At 33.6% G+C, this 23,638-nt stretch overlaps 1 protein-coding gene across 1 annotated transcript; it reads right to left on the reverse strand.

Moving 5' to 3' along the window:
* Window positions 1-6,080: 6,080 nt before the first annotated feature.
* LOC147388134 (uncharacterized) lies at window positions 6,081-22,167 on the reverse strand. Its single transcript, XM_086420071.1, has 14 exons — window positions 22,013-22,167; window positions 21,198-21,493; window positions 17,509-17,683; window positions 16,234-16,317; window positions 15,636-15,877; window positions 14,420-14,657; window positions 13,758-13,837; window positions 13,593-13,677; window positions 12,961-13,092; window positions 12,756-12,869; window positions 9,271-9,318; window positions 6,800-6,884; window positions 6,617-6,673; window positions 6,081-6,522 (listed from the first exon to the last, which is right to left on the reverse strand). Exons 2-14 carry the CDS (start codon window positions 21,413-21,415, stop codon window positions 6,383-6,385), a joined length of 1,698 nt encoding a protein of 565 aa, XP_086276197.1. The 5' UTR covers window positions 21,416-21,493; window positions 22,013-22,167; the 3' UTR covers window positions 6,081-6,382.
* Window positions 22,168-23,638: the final 1,471 nt, after the last annotated feature.

The following is a 23,638-nucleotide window of genomic DNA, read 5'->3' on the forward strand; positions in this document are numbered from 1 at the left end:
TCCTCACATACATAGAGACATGGTTGCTCAGCCCCGTCAAGAGAGGGGTGTCTGACACCCTCTCTCAAACCTCTATCGATATAGCAGTACGAGCACCCTCTGCCCCCAACCTCTACCACCTCGGCTACCTCTACCGGCTGCACCCTCAGCTCTGCCAACTCAACCTCCCTCAGACACATATCGAACTATGGATCGACGTCGTGAGGTACTAGCCTTAACCTCACTCCCCGATGATGAACTCTTTGCTGGGGACTCCTTAGACTGAGTCGCATCTTCCTTAGGCGATGCTCTGACGGTCACACACTCGTAACGAGTTGTCACATCTGATCTAACCCTGGCCTTACCAATAAAAGCTACCTTGCTTCCTCGAATATGCACCATCTACATAAAGAGTTGACTACTCGATGAGAATCGACCGAACACCTAAACTAAATCTAACCCAAGCCAACCTGGCAACAACAAAAAACCAAGACTTCATCCAAATTATTGCCCCTCCCCTAACCAACCTAACCAAAACCTTAACCCAATTTACCTTGCCCAAAACCAACTCCAACCTAAAGAGACCCATTCAAAATCCCTCGACTCAATCTTAACACCACTCCGACCTCAATGGACCAATCTAAGAACCTGATTAAAACTAAGAAACTTATCTCCCCTAATGACCATACCTCACAAATACCTACCCAACTCGATTCAACCTACCTAAAAATACCCGATGAAAACTCACCCAAGCGTCATCCAAACCAATCTACTCGATGACCCAAACCAATCTGAAAACCTAAAACCCATTTTAAATATAACCATCTCCAACCGCAAACTTAAAGTCCATTCCAACCTAATTTCCCCTTTACCAGAGAAATTTTCCCTAGCATTCGAAGTAAATCCAATGATTTCTATGGGTGCATGTTTGAATAAAAACGTTTACAAAGCATGTGGGTATACGATAAAGGTTTTCCTAAAAGACAAAAGCATACATCATGGTCACATAGCAAGTAACTAAATAAACATGTGATAAAAGTTTTCATCATATCATGTTCAAGAGCAAACGGGCATGCGATAGAGGTGTCTCAAAGAAAAATAACCTAAAAAAGAAGGTGGACCAACCTCTATCCAAAAAAAAAAATCTGGAAGACACAGCGAATGCTTAAAGACTGGAATCACCACACTAAAAAAGTCCACACGCTCTCTTGTACAATAATCGTCTCGATAGCCCAAGCTCACAATAAGACCAAAGAAAGATGGAGAAGAGAAGAACCAAAGGAAATTGAAGCAAAAATGGCAAAGTGGTGCGTTTAGCATGCCTTTTCAATTTTTAAATGTGCTGGTCCGTGCATCATGTAAAGAAAGAAATAAGTCTGCACAGTCCGTACACTGTGTACGGACCAAAAAAACTAAATGATCGAATCCGTACACAATGTATGGATGGAACTATATTTAATCAGTCCGTACTCCATCAACTGACCAAAAGAAAAAAAAAAATGAAAAAAATAACATATTTGCAAAAGCCAAGTTTAAATTGCCAAAACTCGTTGGAAAACCCCGGTTTCAAAATTTTATCAAACCATAACAAATCTGAGGCCTCAAACGAGCTCCATGCCACAAGGTCAAGGAATTCAAAAGGCTAACCCTGTCAGACCCCATGCTTAGGTATCAATTTTTTTACAAAATTCGTCAAACCTCCCCGATGTTTTGAAAACTTGTTCAAGCAAAATTCTCAGGCTCGTACAAATAGGGATTTCGTCTATTCTTTACACGCAACTCCTGTAAAAAAAAGACAATTATAAACACTCTAATTTGAACGGACCCCAATGAAAAAATATTCAAAAATTCATATAAAAATTAGAGGCTTAAAAGCCAAACCCTAAAAAGACTTGTTTTATTTCAAATAAATGGCCTACGGTCCATTTGCTTTGCCCATGGGCTAAAAATCTACCCCTCCCTTAAGCCATCACAACCTCACCTCTCAACCCAACCCAATCATATACACACCCTAACCTAATCAAACTCAACTCAACCCAAAACCATTATCCTATGCCTGAATCTCAACCCAAGCCCAATGATCACCACCAATCACCATAATATTGGTTCATTTGTTTAAGATTTATTTAAGAGATTAATAAAAGATAAGTTCTTTTCTATTTATTTATTTGTTAATTTTCTAGAATGAGTTTTGGTTAATCTCCCAATCTAGGGAAATTGAGATTTATAAAGCCAAGATGTTTAATTAATTTCAATTTTTATTTTTAAATTTTGTATGTTTTTCACATTTTTGATAGAGTTCTCTTCAACAAATCTTGTTTCTAAAATTCTATTAACGTCGAAGATTGAGCAAAGTCTTCTCAACCCCAAAATGTCCTGCCATTCTAGAAGTATGAATCTCACAAATCCACTGCACTAGATCCCCATCTTTTGAAATACACAAAAATGTTTCCTTGTACATCAACCCATCTTTCAGTTGAAACTCACTAGTATGCTCTTATAGTAACTTTTGATAGTCAGAACCAAAATCAATGTCTATGTCATACCCTTTTGTGTTTTCAAAAGGAACCATTGGTTGGATTGGCATTGCCACCAGTAATGAAGAATTTACTAAAGTGGGGGGGTCTAGACAACATGTCTACCAATTTGTTGTTCACTCCTTTCTTGTACTTGATGATGATGTTGAATTATTGTAAGTATGACATCCACTTCATGTGCCGAGCTTGCTATAACTTGGGTTGTGTAGACAAAAATTAAAGAGGTTTATGATTAGAATGAACTACGCTTCCTTCCCAAGCAACTAAACACTCCAATGCTTCATGGATTGATGCAATGCATAGAGTTTCTTATCATAAGTTAGATAGTTCATAATCAGCACACTGAACATCTTTGAATGATAGGCCACCGAACTTCTATCTTGTATTAAAACAGCTCCCAATGCATAGTTAGAGGCATCTGCTTCAACCTCAAAAGGCTTCTGCATGTTTGGTAATGCTAGCATGGGTTCTTCAAATATCTTCTATTTTGACAACTGAAAAGTATCCTCATGCTTCTTGTTCTACTCAAATTTTTTATTGGCATTTGTTAATGAGTGCAAAGATACTGTAATCTATGAAAAATGATGGATGAATTTGTGTAAATATTGACACGAACTCATAAAACTTCAAACCTTGGTGACTGAATGGGGTGTGGGCCATTTAGATATGACTTGTTCCTTTTTAGAATCCATCTTCAACTCCCCTACTCCAAATATGAATCCCAAATACATTAACTTTTGTTCCCCAAACTCACATTTTATTCCTTTTCAAATGTAACTGACTTGTTTGTAGGGCCTCCAACACTTGTGATATGTGTCGTAGATGATCATCCCATGTCTTGCTAAAAATCAAAATATCGTCTAAATACACAATAACAAAATGATAATTGTACAAATTGATGATATTTATCCCCAATTTTTTTATGATTAATTAATGTTAATTTGGTTAATATGGTCTAATTAGTTGAATTTTCATTCTTGTAGGTCTTGAAGGTACAAAATGGGAGAAAAAGACTAAAAATAGACTTTTATTAAATAAAACATACAAAATGATGGAGAAGTAATAAGATAAGTTAAAGGAAGGGCTAAAGAAATAAATAAATAAAAATTTTCAAAAAGTGAATTTTTATACATTTTCTTACGTAAAAACAACAAATCATTTCCTATTTTATCTTATTCTAAAACATCTCGTACATCTTTATCATATTTTTTTGTTTATATTTTTCTTTCTCTTTTCTCCACATGTTAAATTTTCTCTCATCACATATCTCTTATATTTTATTTTAATTTGTTTATATTATTTTTCTATTCCTCTCCCATTATTTATTAATCTAGACGTCTTATTATTTTGTTCTTCTTCTTCTCTAATCTCTCTTTCTCATTAATTTCTTTTAATTTATTTTTCTATGTTTTTTATTCAATAATTTTGATGAACTCGTCTATGTAGATTGTTGGCTAGAATCTTAGTTATGATTAATGGTGAAATTTGAAGATTGTAATTCTATCCCGATCAACAATAGTGGATTAATGTTTATATTTTTGGATTGATTTAAGGTGATTTAATTATTATTTTTTTATAATTTTATATCTATAAATTCTTTTTGAGTTTTTATCTACAATCATTACATTGAGTGCTTGGATAGTTTTCTTGATTTATTGTAGATGATTGTTATATTGATTGTTTAAGGAATCATTATGGGATGTGAATGTGCTACATGTGACAATCTTATATTTCTAAAATATTTTAGAAAATAGTTTTTAGTTTAATTGTTATATCATCTGATTAGGGATAATCTTTATTCGAAACTGACCAAGAAAAATGATTGCAAGAATAAAATTATGATTTTTGAGTGGATCCACAATACCTTAATGCTTTTTTAATTTTTATTTTAAATCTTATAATTTTTGCTCCATACGAAAGTGTGGAAAATCGTCTTTTTCATACTTTAAATCAATCTTCTTTCACCTCATCCTTATTTCAATTTTTACACAATCCCCGTGGATCGACCCCAGACTTTAGAGATTTTATTATTTCACTATAATCTTAAATATTAAATTCTCTTAGCATTTATTATGTGAGAGACAAATATTTATTATGTATATAAGCATTTATTATGTAAAAAGACTAATATACCCCTTATCTTTTTCACTAAAAGATAAAATTGGTTAGGTTATTATTGAAAAAACAAAAGTGTTGGAGAATATACATACATACATATATATATATTAGCCAACGTTTTGTCCTATATAGGTTAGACGTTTCGGGTTGGGCTGATTTTTTATGAAGATGATCTCCATGGCCGAGGTGATCATGGTAGAGTTGCACTCTGTCCCGAGATTCCTATAGAGGCCAGTGAGCGGTTGCATGACACTTCACTTCTTCACGGATTAGGCCGCCATTTATCCATGTACATGCCGATGGATGTTCCGACGCCTTATTTAGGAGCCAATTTCAGGGGTTGTTAGCACGTATTTTTTAATACTACGGAGTTCTTTTTTGATGACATCAAGATGCAGTTTGCTATTGTTGAGTTTGACTCTTTCTTGCGTATTCGTCCTTTTCAAGTCGATTGCCCTCTTTTCCTTGCAATGATTGAGTGATGGTTCCCGGCAACACAACCTTCAAATATCAACTCGAAGTTAGGAGCCATCCTTAGGAGTTTATCCTAGCAATTACTTGATGCGTGTAGGGGAGGGGACTGCAGACTGCACGTGCCTCGAGGATTAGTCGGTTGCTTTAAGAGGCCGAGATAATTCAGGTTCAAAAAATAAAAAAAACTTGCAGCAATCATATAAGTTATTGCACATGAAAATAACTTAAAAGAGTTCGATAGCCACCCAAAGGTTTGTTTGGTTTGCAGAATTGGACTTTTGGAAGTTTAACCTCAAAATGTTGGTGGGAGTTAATATTATCTCCAATGTAGGTTGCTTGTGTTGAAGAGAACTCCCAACTCTAATACTTTGTCAATTTTGACTACTATGCTTATATTGGATGGCGTAGATCCTTCAAAAAAATTTGTTTGTAGAAAATCAAAATCATGTGATGCAGATCCATGGGCCACAAGTATGAAATTTCTATTTATTATTTGAGGAATAAAAGATGTCATGAAGAAATTGGATTCAGGTTTCTATTAGCATAAATGCAGATAGAGTCGTAAGGATCATTCTCATCATCATCATCAGATATGAGTTCTCCAACTCTCTGCTTCGAAACAGGCCCTAAGAGATTTTGAAAATAAAATAAAATTAGGAAAAGTTTATCTCTACTGCTTTTATGTCATTCATAATTAAGCTGACCAAAGCATATAAGGTAAGACATTGGTCAAAGCGTTAACTTTTGATTGAACACACCTAAACACCTTACAAGTTTGAGATTTTTCATTTACCATATAAAATTAATACAATTGGCTTTGTCATTTAAGATAAATCTGAAATGCTGAATTTTAATCTAAAGATGTAATGTTAGACTATTATGATTTATAGATATATGTTTTCCCAAAGCAAAACAATCGTCGCCAAAAATCCAATTTAGTACACAATATCAAACCCAATGAATCCACAAATATCACTAAAAAAAAGAATTGACATTTTGTAATTAATTAGTTACTTTTCAATTCTACACATCCATTGTGGCACAATCTATCGGCATTTTACATATTAAAAAGAATTTTCTTGTATGTCAGAACAAGTCTATACAAGAAACAAGCACATCAGCTATGAACTCGTATCACTAGGAAGACAACAATTGAAACAACTTTTCAGGAGGCCAAACTGAAAACCATAATATATATATTTCATTTTTTTTTCCTTTCTTTAAACATATTTGCTTCGCTTATGAACAGTTTGTTGAAGCTTGCCTTGTTTTCTTTATCTGTGTAGAGGCTTGTGCTGATACAGTGGTGGTCGACTGAAGTGGGGTGACGGTTCAGGGCTTTCGGAGACTTCAAATTGTGTAGGCAACGTGTTAAGAAAGCTCTGGGTTGGCTGCTCGGAAGAAGAAGCCGGATCTGTGGAACCAAAACCAGGCCAGGTGTCAGAATAAAATACAGAAAATTAGTGGAGAAAAGCATTTTAGAGGAATTGAGTGATCGAATGCTATACCGAACAATGACTTTATCGATGGCCGTTTAGGCTTATTTGTCTTTTTCTTCAACTCTGCTGCATTGAATAACACACTACAATAGTCAGCATATAGTAGGGATGGACCTTTGATCTTGTGTGCACGTGTGCGCACACACACAAAGAGAGAGAGAGAGAGAGAGAGATAGAGAGAGAGAGAGAGACCCATGCCAGGCACGTGATGTTCATTGACAATTTCAAAGTTTTTGTATGTATAACCCACAAAATTCACATCCTTTGATGGAAGCATCTGTATGAAATTGAGGTAAGAACTTATAGTTAGTCATGTGAAACAATTATTTGATTAATAGTTGACATACAAGAATATAATATAAAAGCTGAATTAGCAACTACGAATAAACAAGATAGGGATAAAAATCATGAGCGGAACAAGTATTTTTCCATAATAAGAAATCTGGAGGTTTTAACATTTATGTTTGTAACCTCAAGGGTGTTGCCTAACCCCAGCTTACAAACTGAAAAACGAAGTTGGTTTTCTGACTATTAGATCTCCTTTACAGATTTGGTAGGTTCAAACACTCTGCATAACTGGTACATGTACATGTAAGTATGTCAGATAGGCATTGATGTTCGTCTGTCCATTCTTCCCCCTATTCTATCATGTATATCCCACTTCAGAAGATAAACTACTTGATTTAGTAAAGCTTCTGTCAAGGTATTAAATATTTTTGTTCGATGTCTATTTCAGTTAGCATGAGAATGAAAATATTTCAATTAGTGTTGAAACTAACCTAATTTTCATGGAAATATAAAGATCAATAACATTAGACACACATTAGTGCAGGCAAATCAGATCCTGACAACCAAAAACAACAATATTATATATGGAAATGACTTTAATATTGTCATATTAACTGTATAGAACACATTGAACAAATTATTAGAAACTACATTAGCACATTCTAAAATTTTTTATCGTTAAATATTTATAACTAAATAATTAATATATCTTCTTCTTCTTCTTTTGACAAAATACTAACGCAAATCCCTATCTGGCTTATAATAATAACAAACTGATATATCAAAGTACTTAGAACAGGAATGTTTGTATGTGAGTGTAATGTAGCGGAAGCGTGTGAATCAATAGATTCGATAGATTGTGTTCAATGGAACACTCAAAATCAATTTGAATCAATAGATTCAATTGATAAACAAGCAATAATTTGAAATAAAATAAAGCATAAAACTAAAAAAATAATTAAAATAGAAAAGATAATTGAATTGATTATTGATTGCCTATTAATTTTCGGATTTTGAGCTCCTTATATAAATAACTCCATCATAACAACTTGTAATCCTATTAAAATACTAAAAATTAATATTCATAACCTATCTATAACATAATACTAACTTTTTAATCCTATTAAAACTCAAATTGGAGACTTCTAAGTACTTCTAATTATAGTCTAAATAATAAAAACGAATTTAAAACAAATTAGAAACTAACAAGGAATTGTACTCCTAAAATAACTATGAAATAGAAATCCTACTAGAAACAGAAATAGAAACAGAAATCTAACAAAATTATAAAACTACTTAGAACTGTAGATGTCCTACATCAGAGTGCTTTTATGAACACGCTAAATTTTAGAATACATCTAATGGATGATATATAGATATCTAACTGATCATAATTAATTTCTACTAATGAACCAATATTTTGAACAAATTTAAAAGTAATTTATATATATTTTTATTTTTTAAAGTTTATTAATACTTTTTACAATAATTTTTTAGAGAAGAATATTACTATCGAATATTATTGTTTATCGATCCAATGAAATCTTGCACTCTTATACAAGAAATTTGATTTTTTTTAATTTTATTTTTTGTTAAAATTTACTATTCATCGATATTTCAAGAAATGAGCAATTTCCATTGAAACATATACAAAAAGAAACTGTTGATCAAATTTTGTGTTGAGCTTTGTCGAATATTACAATTGAATTTTGTTGTTTATCCATTCACCAAAATATTGCATTTTTTTTAATACATGATTTTTATTTATTTTCTTGAAATTTAATATTCATCAATATTTCGAGAAATGAATAGCGATTTCCACTAAAATTTATACAAAAAGAAACTGTTGATCAAATTTCGTGTTGAGACTTTTGGAATATTACAATCGAATTTTATTTTTTACAGATTCACTGAAATCTTGCATTTTTTAATAAATGAAATTTGATTTTTTTGTTGAAATTTAATGTTCATCGATATTTCAAGAAATGAATAGCGATTTCCACTGAAATTTAACAAAAAGAAACTGTTGATTAAATTTCATGTTGAGCCTTGTGGAAATGGAAGTAATATGGTTGTCATGAATGTGCAAACATTATGTATAGAACATATTCATTATCCTCATAGCATATTCGATATCTATTATAGAAGTCCATCAACATATCATCCCCATGTCGAGCAAGTACCATTCATACAACTGGCCATCGGATATACTAAAATATTATTAGAAACTGCTGAGAAAAGCTTTTTTGTTGTGGTGGCGGTTGTTAGAAACTACTAATATGCAAAATGATGAGTCACAACCTTCAAGAAGAGCACCATAGAAATGTAAGACAGCTAAGATGAAGAGAACAATAAACATGGTGATCAACACTTACTTTTCTCCATGGACCTGATTTTGGTGTGGTTTGCATTGGAGGCTCAGCCTGCATTCACGAGACCAAGGATACACCATCATAAAGTGCAAATAAAAGAATAAATGACACTCAAGCAGTCCTACCCAGTATATGGAAACATGCAAAATCTCTCATTACCAATAGAAATGTTCATAATTCGACAAATCCCATGATAGACAACACAAAAGATATGCCCAAAATGAGAAAGTAAAAGAGTTGTTTGGTTACAGCTACAAGTCTCATAGGTTGTCTGGTTACAGCTACAACTTTCTTCCTTTGTTACATGAAGTGAGAGGATGTGTGGGAAAGGAATCAGATGGGGAGCAACTGTTGCAAACCAATTTCAATTGAATTATTTTAAGAAGTGAGCCCATCACATACTGTTCAAGATTCCTTCAAGGCTGCAACTAATGTTTCCTTTTAATAGATTAAAATCCAAACCTAACAATTGAAAAACCAGCCTTGCAGAGAAACCCTGAAAAGTTATTCTAAGCCTTTTTTAAGAGGATGCCTACTCTCACTATGATAAAACATATATAGCCAATTGTGCAGATGTCAGTCTTTTCAGATTAGACTTGTAACTGCAACCACATATTTCAAAAGGTCGCAACAAATGCAAATTTTGAAATGAGTACCATCCGCTAACATAGTGGCGCCCAATGTGTAAAAACTCGACTCCATACAATGTTTGTCAGAAGAAAAACCAAGATGGTCTCGACCAAAATATTCCAACAAGTTCTGATACAACTTTAGAAGCAATACATGTAGGAAGGGAAAAAAATTTGATGGCCAGAAAATACACCAAAGAGACCATTTTTATTATTAGTTCTATTATCCACATGGATGGAAAAATTGATCCTAATAAACTTAAAAGGAAAGTTTTGTAGTGCAACAATAAGAATAACCATGCATTTATGAAGCTGAATGTTGCATAACCAAGAAACATGTTTATAGGTTGAGAGTATCATACATCAGAATGCGGAGATGGATAGAAAGACAACTAGAAATGAAGCATTCGTGAAAAACATGGAGAAGCACAGGTGCAAACTATGGGAAAATCGATTGAAAGGGTTCAGTCATGTGTTATGAAGAGCAATACCAGTCCTAGTTAAAGGAACATGCGAGTTGAAGGTTGTAATAGAGCTGGAGGAAGACCAAACAAAATGGATTGAGATAATGAGAGCAGATATGAACACATCTGAATTAAAAGATACATGGCTTTATATAAAATTGAATAAAGGAACAAGTTTCGCTAAGCTGATCTCAAATTTTTGGGATAAGACAATAATGATGATGATGATACGCTTTGGTGGTGATAGAAGTGAGATCAAATGAAGGCGAAGCTATGAAATTTTATGTAAACTGGCCGGAGACCACTGGATTATCCACTAACTTGGACTTCAGAGTGGAATCGTAAACAACCCCCCTTAGTCAAAGAAAAGGATCGGAATAGACAGCAATGGTCATTTGCACCACAAACATTGAGGAGTAAGGCAGTCAAATTGCCTCGCTGTAAAAACCAAGTCTAAGTAGCAGGGACAAAGGTGTTCTCTAACACTGTGTTTGGATTGAGAGAAATGGAGAGAAGAGAAGAGAAGAGAAGGGAAAATAAATGAGTTTCTCTTCATTTCTCTTGTTTGGATTGTTACGTGGGGAGAGAAGAGAGAAAAATAGGTGAGTTTTCTCTCTCCAAAAGTGGAGAGAAGAGGAGAGAAATGGAGAGAAAGCCTTAGATCTCTTTTAAGATATTTTAAAATTCCAAAGTTGTCCTAAGTTCTCTCCGGTCAATCCAAACATGGTGGAGAGAAATTGAGTTTCTCTTCTCTTCTCTTCTCTTCTCTTCTATTCCCTTCTCTTCTCTCCACTTCTCTCAATCCAAACACAGCCTAAGTTGCAAAAAATTTCAAGATAGGATGGTCATTGTGAACATGATACTTATTCTAGTTCCTAAAATAGTTTCTAGTTTGCTTATTTTTCAAAATATGATTATTGTTACTAAGTAAATCAATTTTCAAGTTTCTTAACGAATTATACCTAAGTAAATGAATTTCTATTATTCTAGAAAAATTCATTTTTTCCTATTCCATTCCATATCTTGAAAAAGATATAACATACATCTAAGGCCAGCCAAGTCAATAGATCATCAGTTTAGATATGTAAAATCTCTAGGCTTTCTTTGAGTTTCAACCCAGAGAAAAAAGTGTGCAACTTGATGCACCTTATAAACCACTACAGTAGTCTTTGGAAATATGCTAATCACTAGTCCATTTATACCAAATGATCCTATTATTTGGTATTAGTTTTCTAAGTCATCTCAGAATGTTCATATGTGCTAGTAGATGACTTCCCCAAGTTGCACTGATATTGGAATGACCAACTGATGACAGTGAGATAGAACCAAAAATAAATAAATAAAAATAACAATAAAAATTCTAGAGCTCTACAAGTTTTAAAAAAAACAAAAAGAGACAGAAAAACAAGCTAACCATACCATCAAGATGCAGAAATTCATTAGAAAGCTGTGCCAAACTAAATTTAAAAAAAAAAAAAAACTCAATTGACGTGGAATGTGCACAGAACCATAGATTTATTTTTCCTTGAGATGCACAGAAAAAAAAAATCTATGGTTCTGTGCACATTCCACGTCAGTTGAGTAGATTTGAGTATCTTTTTTTTGAGTCAGTTTAGTATTATTCTTCTTCAAATTCAGATTTGGAAGTACACCTGACCTTTCTCAGTGAAAATGCTAGAAAAGATCACATTATAAGCGTAACAGATATTCCTAAAACCATGTCATTAATTATCCTGATGCTCAAGACTCAAGAGTGCCTAAAAAAACCATCAACAACAATTGCTCTTCTGGTGTTTGCATGGTTTAAAATTTTGTTTCGTCCCAGTGTTCCGGTTTTTAAAAAAAACTGAAATGATACCGAAACAATGTCTTCCCCAAAAGACTGGTCAAGGGTCATGTCTTCGGTTTTAAAACGTGGGGTACATCTTACCAAAACATGGGGGATTTGGTCTTATATGACCCAGTCTTCTACAGGAGACCAAGGTCAAAAGCATCTCATCCATTTGAAAGCAACAGGAGACGAAGAGACACAGCCGCACAGTTTCGTTTCAGACAGAAAAGAAGAGAGGAAAGACAGCAGAGCAGCCTCCAAGGTACCCCACTCTCTCTTTCTCCTCCAGATTTGTCTCTCTCAGATCTCTCTTTCTCCCCCAAATCTATATTGTAGATCTGTGGATCAAGGAAAAACACAGAGAAAATAACCAAAACTTCGAAAATTTCGGTTTTAAGATGGTTTCGTCTCATTAAGCTGAAAAACTGAAACGTTTTGTATGAAACATTACGCAACGAAACGGATCTTTAAAGCCAGGGTGTAGGCATGAACTTTCAATTGTGCACAAGTATGGTACATACGGATGTGTCAGCGTATACATGATGAAGAAAGGACCATTCCTACCTCTTCAAAGTTTTCAAAATTCTGAGTATCCAACTCATCATTAACCTCCGGTATAAATGCAGCTTCCATCTGATAAAGCCTATCCCATTCAATGCCTTTAAACCACGGGTGTGCCTAAGGTAGGAAGGAACGTCAATTATTCGTGTTTAACACTGGAATCACCGAATATATGAACAAATAAAAGAATTGGCATTTTAATGCTAACTTTTATTTCGTGAGCTCCTTTAGTACCAAGCCTCATCTCCACATTACAAAGCAATTTTCTTATGAGATCTTTAGCCTCAGCAGATAGCTTTGCTTCTTCAGGGAATCTCAAATGAGTTTTCCAGTTCACAATCTGCATGGACAAACTAAATGTTAAGTGGAAGAATAATAATCAGGTAATTAACCTATGACTTCCTGTACCACTGTGGAAAGACAAGATAGTAACCAAGCAAGAAGTATGAATTAAGTAACATGCAGGAAAATAAATGTAGTAGGTTAGATTTCTTCTTTTTATTTAGAAATATTTGAAGAAAAAAAAAGAAGATAAAAAGCATAAGAAAGTTTGACATCAATGAGGGATAAAAGAAACAATAAAAAGAAAAAGACACAAATCAGAGATTCTGAAAGAATAAGAAATGGAAAGGATTAGATCAGGAAGCCATAATATGTAAAATGATTATCTAATTCAATTGTAAGAAGAAGAAAAAAATACTCCCTTGGGCTATGGCTTTATGTATGATCTGCTGCATTAACACAAGTGCACTGAGGGTTTTTTAAGATTGGGTTAACATATATTATCTGTCAAGATTTTTAACAGAGCATATTGAATAAAGGTAGAATTAAAACATTTACCTTTCGGCATGTCAACATTGGTTCTTCAGAATAAAATGGTGGATAGCCCACGAGCATCTCGTACATAATTGCACCAAGTGACCACCTATGAGAAATATCAGGGATCAGGATCAGTGAGTGGAAATAATTATGGACTCAAAAAAAATCACAACAAATATAACTAACCAGTCACACTCCATTCCATATCCTTTCTTCAACAGAACTTCTGGAGCAATGTAATCAGGAGTCCCAACCGTGGAGTAAGCCTAGACTTGCAAGGAGATAAAAAATAAATGTCTAGTGTGGCCAATAGCTTCCCACACAAAAAACACAGACCAGTCCATGACCTTATAAGTTTAGCATTTAGAATAAACAAAGAGTGTTAACCAACCAACAACTCCAAAAGACCGATCTATTGGAGAGGGGGAGAACTATGAATATAAGAGAGTTATGGGACTTAATTGGGGGTATGACACACCCAACAGTAGAGGAAAATATACACTCAACACACCCTCCCCCATCCCCACCCCCACATAAGGGTGGAAAGAATCGACCCATGACCTATACGAACCTAGCACTCTGATACCATGTTAACCAACCAACTACTCCAAAAGACCAATCTATTAGAGAGGGGGAGAACTATGAATATAAGAGGAGCCACGGAGCTTAACTTGGGGTATGACACACCCAAGAGTGGAGGAAAATATTCACTCAACAAAGAGGAGTGCAAAACAGTAAAGTCTATGTTCCAGTAAGCATAGGTTAACATAAGTTTTAAAATGCAGTTTCGTTTCAGAATTTATAAAAAACCAAAACAATAATGAAACATAACAATACATGAAGCTTACCAACATTCGCCTGTTCTTTTGCCAGTGTAATAATTGTTCCTGCTGTGTGCGCCTTGGTGCAGAAGGCGTGTTTGAATGCTTATCGCTCTCCGATGAAGGTTTGATATTTCTTCCAACTCCACCTTCATCTCCACTGAGGTTTGGAAAACTAGTAGCATCCAAAGGTTTACATAATCCAAAATCTGAAAGCTTCATATGGCCGTAACGATCAAGCAACAAATTGTCGGGCTTGATATCCCTATAGAAAACAGCAAAACCCATTTTACTTGTGTGAATTCCATAGTAGTTTCCATACATATGACTTCTGAGGATCAAGATTCTTTAATTGAAAAAAAAACAATAAAAACAAAATCAAAATTTTCTATCCATTAGGACTGTAGAAATTGTCTATTAGCACCACAATGCATACATGGTGCACACGCAACTAGATGGGTAACAAACGGAGAGCTCCTACGTAAAAATAACAAGGACGATCGTAACTATTTAAATTATCTTTCAATGGTAAAAAAAAAAGGTTAAGCAAACCGTTTAGAAAAGGTCCAAATTAATTGGTTACTTCGGCAGGTGCCAGCTAGCTTAGTTGGTAAAGTCCTTGGGTGATGATACCATAGACCTGGGTTCGATTCTCACCAGCATCAAGTTACTGATCTCATTAAAAACAGGCTTACTGATAATAGTAAAAAATGGTTACTTGGGTTAGAACTTGGCAGAGGGAAATCTGGTAATGGGACCAATCAAATGGTGGATTCAATCACCCAAGAGTAAATGCTACCAATACGTCATTTATGGACTGGATGATCTAGACAATGGCATAGGGACAAAAAACTGCATTTTTTATTTGAAAAAATAAAGATTAAATCACAATTTTAATAGTTGTCGATTAAATCAAGATTTTTTTTTATAAAAAAATTATAAAAAATTAAAAATTAAAAAATAAAAAATAAATAAATAAAACACAATTAACAGTTATTTAATAAAACCTTTTTTGAAAAAAAAATCACAGATTGATTTTATTTTTAGCCTTTTTAAAAATGTTATTTTATCATTTAATATATGAATACATATTTGTTTATGCTTACTTTTTTTTTTTAAAAATTTATCCAATGTTTTCCCAACTTTTGCTGACTTTTTTTTCCCGAACCCCGATTTTGTCACTATGGATAATGGTATCTTTAGATTCCTTAGAATAGATACCATAAACAGCTAAAATGCAAACCTGTGGATGTAGTTGTGCTTGTGAATAGATGCAATGGCAAGGACTGTCTGTCCAACATAAAACTTCGCCTCATACTCTGTCAAGGTATCTTTCCGCATTAGTAATGTCATCATGTCTCCGCCAGGAAGATATTCCATTATCAGATATAAAAACTCTTCATCTTGAAAGGAGCAATAGAGCTTGACAATGCAAGCACTGTCAACCTCAGCAAGGAGATTCCTTTCAGCCTTGACATGCTCCACCTAAAATATAGATGCAATCACAAATGAGATAATATACATCAAAACACAAGAAAGAACTTTTAGATTTACAAAAGAAAGAGATTATTGATTTTGTATACATCTACATAGGTTTAGCATGAACAAGGTCCCCATCCCAGGTCTATGGTATCACTACACAGACTTTTACCACCCCACCGAGGTGGAACCTTCATATTGTTGATTTTTAAAAGGGCTTATAAGGAGACCAGTAAACATCAGGGAATTCCCCTAATATAATAGTTTTATGAGCATTTTCTTCGCTTCGGTAAACTTTCTTATTTATAAATACATACATATTTAGACAGGAAAGATAAGAAAAATCACATATTTGGTAATACCTGGCCTCTACGAAGCATCTCTGATTTCTTTAGCTTTTTCATTGCATACACGTGACTAGTAGTCTTTTCTCTGCAAATTCTCACCTGTATAGTTATAGTGAACGTGTTAAAGACAAAGGTCCTTGATCTAAATGTGTTCAACAAAAGTTCAGTAAATATTTATCTTTTGGTATGTGACGAATTTTCTTTTAATGGGTAATAGAATTTCATTAAAAAGAAGAAAGAGGGGGTCAGGAGAAGACCAACCTACTACAAAAGGAGAAAAAAAAAAGAGGAAGAGAAAAAGGAAAAGGACACAAACAAAACAAAGAAAGAAGTTGCATAACAGCCCGAAGGGGGGGTGGGGGGCGTGACAAACAAACAAAAAACAAAAAACAAAAAATCAACTGAGGAAGAAATGCAGTCCAGTATATGTATTCCAACACTTCAAAATTAATGCCATATCCATATATACTCTTCAAGTGCAAATTTCATATCAAAATCATAGAAAATTATTGATTTCCAGACCCTGCCATATCTGGGAAACATATCCACTGATATCGTAGTTCCAAAGATCACTAAAAGTGCTAATTTGAATGGTTAAAATTAACATTTTATTAATGGAATCTGTACCTGATAAATTGCCCAGCATGCTTATTGTACTATAGAAATAGAACCTTCATCTAGGCTTACAGATAAACCATGACCAAGTAATAATTGTAAACTACCTATGAGAAGTCTCTATAACTTCGACAAACTTTTCTTTTTTTTCTTGTCAATCAAGATTTCCTATGAAAGAAAGAAGAATGTACAGCAGTTTTCTAACACTAAGACAAAGGACAGGACCTACATTCGAAAGACTTTGAGTATCAGCTCTATAAAACAGAAAAGAAAATAAAGGATATTACCAGCACGGAAATAACGTTTTGTCCTATATGGGTTAGAAGTTTCGGAATGGAATGATTTTTTGTGAGGATGATCTCTATGGTGAGGAGATCATCCTCACAAAAAATCAGCCCATTCCAAAACTTCTAACCCCATCAAAAGTGGTTTGCAAATTAACAGTCCATGATTCTTCAACTTGTAAACCACTTTTGATAAATATATAGATAGATAGATAGATAGATATCAAAAGCTTTAAATGGGGCCTGCCAACAATGTAATTAAAAAAGTGCAGAGCAGAATAAAAATGACATTCTAAGAAAACTTGAACCTAGAATGCAGATGTTCAGACAACTTCAGAAGTACAAATCAATGGAAAAAAACGAAAGGAGAAAAGAATAAAAAAAGAAAGACCTCCCCAAATGCACCCCGTCCAATTATTTTTAGGAGTTCAAAATCATCAACATTCATTTTATGTCTTTGAAGGCGCATATATTCTGTCTCCTTTTGTTCCAAGTATTTCAGGAGATTGTACTGGTCTTCCTGAGAAACTTCAGCATCGGCAAGCTTTCTCTCCAAGACCCAACGTCTGAAAAATGTAAAAAGAAATTTCCGAGAAATCAGTTACAACAAGTGTTAACCTATAATATTTTAATAAAAAATATAATTCAAATTGCAACAAATGTTTAAAATATTTTATCCAATTGCAAATTTGTATATGAATGGGTATAGATATTACTTGACATCCAATACAAGAAAGTAAGACCAAACTCCCAACAATATCACACAGTGTTATCATCTCCGTTTTGTAGATAGAATTTATAGAGCTTGAATTCCTTTGGCAATATCATGTCAGTGCCGTAGACAAGTGGCAATGGTGAGGTTGAGCTACTACACGTACGATAGTTCCATATGGTAACTATTCAGGCTATCATGATAGATAGTCATGGATAGTTTACTAAGAAGGCAGTGTAATGTTCTGTTTGTCGCTTCAGCTTGTCCATTGCTATCTGGCAATCGACGCAGGTCTGTTGATGAATGGTGTCCGTTTGTTGGCACTATCTGCCTTTTTTTTTTGAAAGGCACAGATGTATATATTAATTAAAGAAAATGGTGGCAGACAAGATGACCAGCCATTAGAAAATGAAGGCCATTAATCAGTCTACCTACATAGTGAATCTCTTAATTCCTTTTGAATCTATTAATTCACATGCTTTGTTATATCAAGTGGTACCAGAGCTTTGGCTACGATCGACAAAAGATGGTTGGTGAAGGTGACTTTGTCAAAATATCTAATCTACAAGCCCAATTCAAGAAGTTTGAAGAAAGAATCATCAACAAAATTATGACTATCTTGCAGTCCCGAATTCAAGGCATGATTCACAACATCATTGAGAAGGGGAAAGGTAAGAAAATCCTTGGAGATGAAGCCCCCAAGGATTCCCACCACCCCTCCCTCTATTCCCCTCAAAATTCAACTCTTGGGATACTAATTAGTGAGACCGAACACACCAATTTTCAAAATCCTGCCCATAATTTTAATCATACCCAAATTGCACCCCATGTGCCCCTAAACCCTCAAACATGCCCTCCACCACCATCCCATCAAAACTCTTCCAATAATCCCATTTCCAAACCCCAAAACACTTGGCCAAACTCACAATTGGGCCAATTCAACTATGTTGCAACCCTCACACAGCCCCCCTAGACCCTCTACCTTGCGACCCCACCTCTACAACACTCTTACACGTTTGGTCAACCCTCCCATACCCTTCTCCATCCCATTACACCCTTTTAGAACTTTTTCCAACATCCAATACCCTCCAAAAATCAACATTCAACAATATATTTTTTGGATGAAATCGATTCCTATCCCACTCCTAAACCCAACAAAAATAAGTCCTCTTATGTTGATTTTCAAACCCCCACCCCCCCTCCCCCTTTCTCTCCTCTCATACACACACTCATTTTTTTCACATTTGCAAGACGAGCAATCCTACCACAATAAACTAAGTCTGAAGAATGGATATCACTGGAAGTAGATTAGAGCAAGAGATGAATGAAAAAAACAAGGGAAAAAAAGGGCCTTCAAGAACAATCGAGGACGAGTTTTTTCAAAGAAAGAGAGCCTGATGTTAGGACATATATAATTTCAGTTAAGAGTCTTTATTAGTTTCTTAATTTCAGTAAGATTTATTCTATTTTCTAGTTTTAGTAGGATTTATATTTTTTAATTCTAGTAAGAAGTTTCTAATTTATTTTCAAGTTTCTATTTTTGTTTAAATTCGTTTTTCTTCTTTAGGCTATAATTAGAAATGCTTTTAAGTCGCCAAAATTGAGTTCTAATAGGATTAGAAGGTTAGTAGTATGTTATAGATAGATTAGAAAGTTACTTTTTAATTTTTTTAGAATGTTTCTAGGTTGTTATGATGGAGTTATCTATATAAGGAGCTCTAAAAACAAAATTCAATTGAATCTATAGATTCAAATTGATTTTGTGTATTCCATTGAACACAATCTCTTAATTTCTTTCGAATCTATTGATTCACACACTTCCACTACATCACCCACCCCCCTTAATTTTTTTTATCTGGTGATTTACATATGACACTCCCATGTTTGGTCAAATATTAGAGACACCCCTATGCTTTCAAACTGATGACATGCCCCTTCCTCATTTTGGCCAATATTATATACACCCTTGTGTTCCCAATCCCATGATTTGGTAAATAATAGAGATACCTTGCATTTTAAAACTGATGACATGCTCCTCCCCACATTTTGGTCAATATTAGAGATGTTCCCTCTATTACCACATTTCGGTCAATGTTAGATATACAAACCGACTTGTGTTTTCAAACTAATGACATGCCCCTCCCATATTTTGGACAATATTAGAAATATCCCCCTATGTTTTCGAACAGATGACATGACTCCTTTTGACCTAGGTATTCTTCACTAAGACTAATATAAATGACCAAAATGCCCCCATCTTCATATTTTCTCCAACATATATTTTTACCCTTTTTTCAACCTTATGATTCTATCTTCTTAAACCTTCAAACCTCAAATGCAAGATAGAATTTTTGGTGAAGTAGAAGCATGAATTTTCAAATAGAAAAATCAAGGGTTTCAAATCTCAAGGATTTTCAACAAGACATTGAATTCGATGGATTCAAGAAGAGATTGATAGGTTAAAAATAGTTTCCCCCAGAAGTTAACAACTTGAAGATAACCAGTTTGGTGAGAAAATCAAGAAATTTTGCAAGAGCATGAAACATGAGAGGCCATTTAGGAAATTTGCATTAGTCTCAGTAAAGAAGACCTAGGTCAAGGGGGCATGTCATCAGTTTGAAAACATAAGAGATATCTCTAATATTGATCACAACGTGGAGGGGTATGTCTAAATCACCCCAATTATTTTTTTTTTGAACTTTTATTGGCACCCCAACTTATATTATTGCACCACATTTTCATTTTCTTTTGGTGAGTACCTTATCTTAAGGCTTTAGTTCCTCTTCTGTTGTAGTTGATTCCCATCGATGTCAACCTCAACAAAGAAGTGCTTTTGTTCTACCACTTATTGATATGAAAAATTGCTGGCATTATAGGTGAAAATCCATCAATGATAATTGTAAGTGAGAATGAATTTTTTTTTTTTTAAATCATTTTCTATATCTTTTGTTAATTGGGGCCTTCAATTCCCTTCTCAATAGCACCTTAGTTATTTTTACTGAAGAAAAAGGTGCGATAAAGAATTACCAATACTATCAATTGAATATAATTTGTCCCCCCTACAAGAAATCATAGCTCCACTCCTGCATCCTATTAGTATGGTTTTGGAACGAAGAACATCAAAAGGAAAGAACCATGACATCCTCATGATATTCCAAGACTCCACTTATTTTTTGTTTTTGTTTTTCAAAAATAAATTCCAAGACTAGGACTTTTAGAGCCATTGCCAATAAAGTTTAATTAGAGCAGAAGCAAAAAAGAAATTAAGGAAAAACACAATGAAAAATAGGTTTTTAACTCTAAAAAATGTAGCAATGTCCAAGAAAAAAAAGGGGGTTCAGTGGACAAAAGATTATAGATACATATACCTCTCCTTTCTATCTTGTAAGCACTTCATCTGCGCCTTGTAATGATTCTCAATATACTGCTTCGCAGCAGCAACCTTTTGTTGTGTTACATTCGAAGGTACCTCATCAACCAAAGGCTTCGATGTATCATTCTGATTTTCCATTTCCTTCTTTTTCGTCTCTGCGGACCTTAATTTACTAGGTTGAAATTTATGAAACCAACTCCTTGCAGAATCCATTTTCAATCTCACAGTTTCATTGTTCACTCAAAACCACACAAAACAAAACCCTAGTTCTCCCCCTTCTTGAACAAAACCCTGCATCATCAGATATCAAAAATGGAAAAATTTTCATCAGGTTGAAAAAATGGTAAAATCAATCCTCAAACTTTATGTAAAATTAAAATTTTCCAAATTTTGATTTATGCAGCCAAAATCAACAAAATATTCTTCACTTCTTAGAATTTATTGTTTTTACAGGAACTCTTTCGAAATTAAGTATCATGAATCACATGCTAATTTTTTAGTTAAAAAATCCAGAAAATTATGCAAGCAAACCCTCATTCAAAAACCAGATTTCAACATTTATAAAAAAAATAAAAAATAAAGCAATAATGTTCAATCGAAATCCAATCAAACAAATTGTTTCTTTAATAACAACTAATTTCTTCTCTACTGATCTAAAAACCTTATAAGAGAAGTAGAACAACTCAAAATTACAATTAGTAGAACCCTATCTATGATCCATCATGCATCGTTCCTGAACCAGAAACTAAAATCAAAGAAATTTGAGAAAAAAATGATAATGAAATAATTCAAACTGCAAGAAAACCTTACCTGGATCGAAGGATCGCATCAACAAAACCTTGTCTCCTCACGACTACAACGATGTTGACTCTCTCTCTCTCTCTTCTTGAAGGTAACTCAGAAAATATTAAAATATGAAAAAATAAATAAAAATCAAATGGAGTTAAAAGAGCAGCAAAGTACAATTACCTCTTAGTGTTTGACTTTCGAAGACAGCAAAACCCATTACGGTCTTCTCAAGTAGCTGGTATTTTAAGAGATTCTATTTCCACGCCAAATGTTACTTAAACCACACAAACCCCCATGTATTTACTATTTAAATTTGGTGTTATTCGTCTTTGTAAAATCCTAAACTGATTTTTTACGAGAAAAAAACGTCTACTTTTACACGCACAAATTAAAAAAAAAATACTTTCAAAGAGGTATTTTAAATTTTAACTAAAATATAAAGGTGTAAAATAAATTTAAAGTCTCAAGTGTCTTGTAACAAGGAGGGTTCCTTCAAGGACTCCACATCTTAGTATATTTTAAGTAAAAGTTGGTGTAACAATAGAATATCTCTTTCTATCATGTTTTATAACTCGGTATTTTGTCTCTGGTCTCTCGTTTGAGTCATCTCATCTTGCATGAATCTAAAATTTTAATTCGTTTTAAAATTATATATTAATATAAATATAATTTTTCCTTATTATAAAATATATTTGTAGATAGACAGCCACAAAATCTTATTCTTCAATCACTAAAAGGATTTATGCTTTTACATTAAAATCATAGAATTTGATTGACTTGGTCAAATTTACATTGACTCGTACGATATTTTGAACTCAATTGATCGAGTTTTAAGTTTTTTAATTTGATAAATAATATTTTTTTTATTGATTTAAATATGTGCTATGATACAAAGATAATTCAAATTCAGATAGCTCAGTTGTCCCTCGTAAATAATTGAAATAGAAGAAGAGGCACCTAGTCAATTTTGACTTTTATTAGTGAGAAGTTTTCAATACAAGGCTTGTATATGATTCCAAATTAATCCAATTGGATCTCTAATCATGGTTTTAAAATTGGTTTGGAATCGAGATGACTTGGACAAGTCATCATGGTCTCAAAGGCGACAAGACAAGAGTCATTGGGAATTGTCCATAACATACATCGAAATATATTGTCCGAACCAATTGGATTTTTATCTTTTCGAGTTAAAATGAATAATTTTTTAATGATTTAAATGTTTGTTGATAAAGAAATATATATTTTTTTTATATTTGAGCATCCACTAATCTATCTCATATATGGAATGATTATAATTATTACAACTTAGACCCATAACTCAATTAATTTGACACATTGCAAAACAACTTTGAGGTGATGGGTTCAAAAGATTAAAATTATTAATGATTTAGTTTATTTGAGATTAGATGATTTAGATGAGTCGACTCAATCATTTCAAATGTCCAACAAAAGGTTGACTTAACGATATATGTATTATTGGAATATCTACAATCAGGATATGTATAAATTTTTAAAAATCATGTGCTTTTTCATTAGTTATTTTTCTTGATCCACCCCACTACATAAAAGAAACTTTTATTTTTAAAATTATATATATTTTTTATTTTTTAAAGAAAATAATGCATAACTCGGCCAGATTTTTAATCC

Source organism: Akebia trifoliata, chromosome 13 (assembly GCF_017979445.1).
Source record: "Akebia trifoliata isolate Shusen 1 chromosome 13, ASM1797944v1, whole genome shotgun sequence".
In the NCBI taxonomy this organism is placed as follows: Eukaryota; Viridiplantae; Streptophyta; class Magnoliopsida; order Ranunculales; family Lardizabalaceae; genus Akebia; species Akebia trifoliata.